Source organism: Aulostomus chinensis, chromosome 12 (assembly GCF_037954235.1).
Source record: "Aulostomus chinensis isolate RoL2024-O1b breed Wild chromosome 12, RoL_Achi_v1.0, whole genome shotgun sequence".
In the NCBI taxonomy this organism is placed as follows: Eukaryota; Metazoa; Chordata; class Actinopteri; order Syngnathiformes; family Aulostomidae; genus Aulostomus; species Aulostomus chinensis.
Genome location: NC_141331.1, coordinates 2,012,420 through 2,018,419, shown reverse-complemented (window position 1 = coordinate 2,018,419; position 6,000 = coordinate 2,012,420). Strand labels below are relative to the sequence as shown.

The window sequence follows — 6,000 nt, the reverse complement described above, 5'->3', positions numbered from 1 at the left end:
AGCAATGTTTAACAACACGCATCTCATCAGGTAGGAAATAAACTAGGTGGAGGGGCGGAGTTTGGGCCAGAACCAGTAGATTCCATGCGAACGAGTTTTCAAGAAGGTGTCTCTTCACGAAACCTTTCTCTCTCAGGATAAACAAGCGGCGGTCATGTTGAAAAGCCTGCAGTGGGAACCACTGACAGCAGCTCATGGCCCTCCAGTGGTATGTCACCTGTATTCCACAATGACAAACTCTCACCTGGAGTTGATAACAAACCTGTTCCCACACCTGTAAGCCCGTGACCTGATTTTATAACAGTTATGTTTTCCTGTCAACCCTGAAACCCCGAGCGATGTTAGTTGACCCTCAGGGCCAGAAGTTAATCATAGTCTCACAGAGCGGAACAAGAGCAAGAAAACTGTCACTCGAATGCCAACTTTATTCCATAGATAGGAGGATGAACCCCTGCTCGCACCTTAGGCAGTAGAATGAAACTCAATCATACACGTGTGTAGATGTGTGTGTGTATATATACATATATACATGTGTACATATACATATATACACATGTACATATGTATATATACATGTGTACGTATACATATATACACGTGTATATATACATATATACACGTGTATATATACGTGTATATATACACGTGTATATATACATATATACATGTGTATATATGTATATATACACGTGTATATATGTATATATACACGTGTATATATACATATATACATGTGTACATATACATATATACACATGTATATATGTATATATACACGTGTACGTATACATATATACACGTGTATATATACATATATACACGTGTATATATACGTGTATATATGTGTATACATACTTGTGTGTATATATGTATAAATATACATATATGTGTGTTTGCAGTTTATCGTTGAAAAGTGAATATTTTCAAGGTTGATTGGAGGTGGAAATACGCGTTTGCGGCACCCACCTCCCGTCCAACAGGAGGCAGTGATGGCACTGCACGTAGACACACGAAGAAGACGGTCGGAGGTCAGAGGTGAACTGAGTGAAAACATGGTTGAAGAGGGGGACATCCGCGTGGTTCACCGGGGAGGCAGCAGGCTCACTTTCAGGGAGCCCGTCGTCAGTCGGGACTCCAGGTGAATGTCTGTTTTCAACCACGAATGTGTTTGATATTTTTGACAAGCGACTGCCGCGTCTCCTCAGTGGCTAACAGCCTGACAGCTAACGCCGGTGCTCGCTGTTAGCAACAAGCTGTTAGCAAACCTCCTGTTGTTTACTTAAATTATTACCAGCTTTTTGTTTGCTCGTCCACGACATCGCGACACACACCAGAGATCATTGGAGGTAGTTGTGTTAAAAGCTGGGTGTTTATGCGGTTTCAGGTTCCTGCTCTGCGCCTCCGGGGAGAGCGTGAGGGTGTTCGGCACCAGCACGGAGGAGTGCATCCATCAGCTGCGGGGGCACACGGACCTGGTCACGGGGGTGCTGCTCAGACCCTCCAACCACCTCCAGGTACACCAACGCCACCAGCTGTCGGGTCACTGTACCGATTCACAGTTTCTCTGTTTATTAGCTGATGCCACAGGAACCAGCTCGCCTCCGTCAACATTACATTAGACATGAAAATAAGATGGTGATTAAAGAAATGATAAGAATCTAACGAATAGTCGGAAATAGAAGAAAAAGCCAAGCGTCGTTGAACAGCTGATACTCGGCTACAACATGAATGGACATTGAAATTATAGTGAGCCAAGAGCTCAGCTTTGGTCCCAGCCCCTCTCAGACTGTGCCCCCACCACCCAGCAGCTGCAAGTCACAGTTCTAATCAAATGCCTCCGCACATAAAATTTGACTCATTAATTAATTACCTTTTTCAGAGCATGAAAAGTAATAAGTTACAACTCATTGATATCTGGATGATATTTGCAGCCCCTCCAGTGAGACTTACATGAACGTCTTGAGCTGTAAATGACTTGGTTAAAGAAAACCTTTGGAGTTTGAACAACTTTTTGAAAAGTTATCAGTGAAATTGCAGATGGTCTCTTCCTGCACATTCAGCCAGTTCAGACGTGCGAGCGTGTCAGCAGCTCAGAGTCTTGCTTTGTTTTGTGCCGTTGGCGTGTGGTCATGGTGGAGTCTGCAGTCAAGGCTCCAGTCTTGTTGTGTTGTTGCAGGTCTACTCCTGCTCAGCCGACGGCACCGTGCGGCTTTGGGACTTCACGGATGGAATTCTCATTAAGGTTTGAACTCACGTGGTTAATAATGACATGCTCATACCCATAACAGCGCCAGCCACACATGCATGAAACTATGTTGCCTGGCAACACACAGATTGCTCACATAAACAGCAGTCATGGACTTAATACAGTTTAACTAATGGTTTTCTGGAGTTGTTAATTTCTTCATGCCAACATAATTTGTCCCCGTCTGTGAGGGGCGACATTGATTGTTTAAAATGAAGCAGATGTCCTCCATGTTGCATTCAAGCGTTGTCACATGAGTGAGAACCCTCTGTTGTGATCTGCTCCAGACGTACGTCATCGGATGCCCGATCTACTCCATTTATGGCTCCTCGAACCATGATGATGTCATCTTTCTCGTCACCCCGAGGCTGAGCGACAAGAGATCTGGTTGGTGTTTCTCTCACTGACTGTTGGGCTTCATTCTGACTCTCTTGATGCCTTTACAGGAGGCACACATCTGAGCCCAAGCTGAGTGGCACAGTTGCCCTCACTGCTCAGCACGTCCCAGCGTACCTGCCAGTTGCTAACATCTTCCTCAGCGACTCGCTTGCGAATGGCTACGGATGGTAGCCCCGCTGAGGCAAACCAGTTCGGTTTAAGTTTGTCACAGCGGGATTTGCTTTGTAAAAGTAAAGAATCAAAACCGCATCAGTATGTTTGAAAATATCGATGTTGATTGGATAGTGCCTGAATGCAGCCATTAGCTAATGGCTAACTACTTTATCTGCCTCTCAAACGTCATATGTTCCTGACTGTGGTATTTATTTTGACCTGAAGTTCGACTTCTACCTCCTGCCAATCAACAACAACTGTAACAGTAACTCATGACTCAGGATCCACTCACCCGTCATCTCACATCCTAATGTTAGCAATACTGAACTCATCTTCTGTGGTTTGTCCAAGTGATGTTACCGTACGTAGCAGGCTGAGTAAGCAGAGCCACTTGCTCCTGCGCTGTAGCAAATCAGGGGGTGATGAAATGCATCATGGGATGAAATGTGGCACATTTCCTGATTGGATGCAAGCTGCTGGACACTGAACTGTTCACTATGTTATATTTTATTGTCGTATACTTCAGTAGTGGTATGTTGTCCCTCCTCACCTTGGTTGTGCTGCTTCCTGACAGGATGAGACTTTGCTTGGCTTTTAAAGCACATTTAACCCCCACAAATTAAATGAATAACTGCTGACAAAAGCATTCTATTGCTTTAACTAAGACAACGGTGAATTGCTGCTTGTTGTCACTACACTTTGCAACCACTGGGGGGAGCCAGAGACTAGAACTCCAGTGCCATTCAGAGGCTCGTAATTGTGGAGGAATGTTGTGCGATGAAGGAATTTGTCAGACACCAGAAGCAGGCAGGAGCCTCGGAGACGCTTCCACTGGACGTCCACCACAGATAGTCAGCTCCCCCACAACGTCCGACTCCCTCATAATCCGTCATGCTCGTCATGTGGGCCACCACCCAGTAATAATGAACTAGAACTTTCTACACAGATGTGACCTTCACATAGTCTAAACACAGCTACACATAAAGACAACGCTGGCGCCGTGAGTGTCGGCTTCACTATCATTGAGTGCTCTCACTACAAATTTACGAATATGAAAGAATTATGAGAGGCACCACAGGTTCACTCCAGACCCGGGCCAAGGCCAGGGGTCACACCAGCTCTCACTGACCAATTATGATGATAAAACCAAGAAAGTTCAAGCAGAGGAAAATTCCTTATCAAGAATGAAGTGCCTGGGGCTCCCCGTGTCCTGGGGGTTTCTGGGTGCTCTGGTGGCCTGGTCCTGACCTGCCTGCTATCCTGGACTGGGGGTGCGATGTCCTGGCCCCCCCACATCAGCTACAGCCAGCTACGCACAGCATCCAAGACAAACCGTAGCACACACACATACACATACACACGCATGGAGCGCACAACTGACCCATAAACACACACTCAGACATTTATCTTAAAATTATATTAAAAAAAGAAAGAAAAAAAAAAGAGAATGAAGTGAAACTGGGTAGAAGGTCACTATGTAAGATTGTGTAACACTTGCACGTGTGTGTGTGTGTGTTGTGTAGAGCTCTTCCAGCTGGTGGCGGTCCATCTGCCACAGAGCGGAGATCAGCTGATGGAGACCCGAGACGTTTCTGCTGTGCTTGATGACGTCAGCATCAACCCAGCGACCATCGCTTTCGGCAGAGGGGTTCGTACAGCGCCACCACTCTCTCTTAACACACATCTGCAAGCTTCCCAGAGTGCTTTGCTGCTGTATCAGAAGGAAACTCCTCAGAGTTGAAATGGTGCTGCTACAACAGACATGTGGCTTCAGCTGAAACGGAGCTTTAAAGCTGTTGTAAAGGAGACCAAGGGTTCCATTGCTTAATGATTCATTGAATGTCCTGTTTGTGCTGGTATGAACCGTGTATTGAAATCATAGGCACCCGCATGTTGGTGGTTGGGGTTATTGAAGAAGCAAACATTTGAAACACTTCCTACGCCATGTGGGAGTTCCAGAGGGGGGACCTGGGCCGCACAGGGGGGACCGGCCATCCTCCTGCCTGTGTCAGTCAGTGGTAGTCGCTGCGCTCGGCCTGGTAGTGTGTTTTTAGCAGGTTTGTTACGTGTATGTGTCAATTTCACAATCACAGGCAGGGTTCATTCAGGTGATGATGCAGGTGGCTGTTTTATTGAGTCAGGTTGTATTCAGTTTGTATTCATGTAAATATTTAGTCAGGTCATGTTATTGAGGGGGTGCTGGTTGTATGTGAATGATCGGAGGGTGTGGTTGTGGTCTCAGCTCCACTCCATGGGCTGGTCTGTCTCACCCTAACAGCCAGGAGGGAATAAGAGGCAGTCAGGGGTTTTCAATGTAAGTTGATGGTTGGTGTCTCATGTTTGCATTTTAACTTCCATCTCGTGCCTCGTTTTTAAAAGAAAATCTGAAGCCACCGCCAGCCGACCCGCCACGGTTCAATATGCTGATAATTCATCAGACAGTGTTTCTCCAGGGTGGGTTGTGATGTTCTTAACAAGGCCACTCATCAGTTGGTCGTCCGCGTCTGTCGTCATCACAGGGAGAGTACATTGCTTCAGCTCAAGGCTTGCAGCTGCAGGTCTACTTCTTCAAGAAGCAGAAGTCGTACAGGTGAGTCGCTCCACTTAGAGATAATTAACAACACATCCCAGTAAAACCACCCACAAACTTGAACTGGAAGTTTCATAATGCAAGATACAAAATGTTGTACTTCATGTGGATTCTCAAAAGGTTTTTCCTCAAAGAAGACAACAAGAAAGGATCCAAGAACACCTTCACGTGCGTCACCTGCCACCCCAAGGAGGACTGCATCGCCACGGGTCACGAGGACGGAAAGATCCGCCTGTGGTGAGCGCGTCTCGAAACGGCCTTGAACCTCAGGGAGCCACTCTGCTGCTCGTCTGCTGCTCACTTGTAGTGTTGGACGTTGCTGATATTGGCCTCTCTACATGCTGTCAGCATCATCTGAAAGAACTTTTAAATATTAGCATCTGAAGGCTCTGTCCACACCGCAAGCATCCACTCCTATAAACGTGGAATCTTCTCGTTTGTCCTTCTTGTCGTCCGCCAGGAGAAACTTCAACCATAAGAAGGAGTACACATATTCAACCTTCCACTGGCACCACAGTGCCGTCAGCTCACTGCGCTTCACCCCAGAAGGTACAAGCACACATTAATAGGCTGCAAACTCTATTTAGCCTGATAATATTTAACATAAGAGGGA

General features: G+C 46.2%; 1 protein-coding gene across 1 annotated transcript in view; it reads left to right on the top strand.

Moving 5' to 3' along the window:
- The first annotated feature begins 983 nt into the window (after positions 1–983).
- wdr75 (WD repeat domain 75) overlaps positions 984–6,000 on the top strand; it is an 18,647-nt gene continuing 13,630 nt past the window's right edge. Inside the window, exons 1-8 of the mRNA XM_086219581.1 lie at positions 984–1,138; positions 1,385–1,514; positions 2,177–2,242; positions 2,533–2,632; positions 4,321–4,445; positions 5,317–5,387; positions 5,508–5,624; positions 5,848–5,936. Of these exons, the coding sequence (XP_086075707.1) occupies positions 990–1,138; positions 1,385–1,514; positions 2,177–2,242; positions 2,533–2,632; positions 4,321–4,445; positions 5,317–5,387; positions 5,508–5,624; positions 5,848–5,936 (847 nt within the window). The 5' untranslated portion in view covers positions 984–989. The remainder of the gene's footprint in view (positions 1,139–1,384; positions 1,515–2,176; positions 2,243–2,532; positions 2,633–4,320; positions 4,446–5,316; positions 5,388–5,507; positions 5,625–5,847; positions 5,937–6,000) is intronic.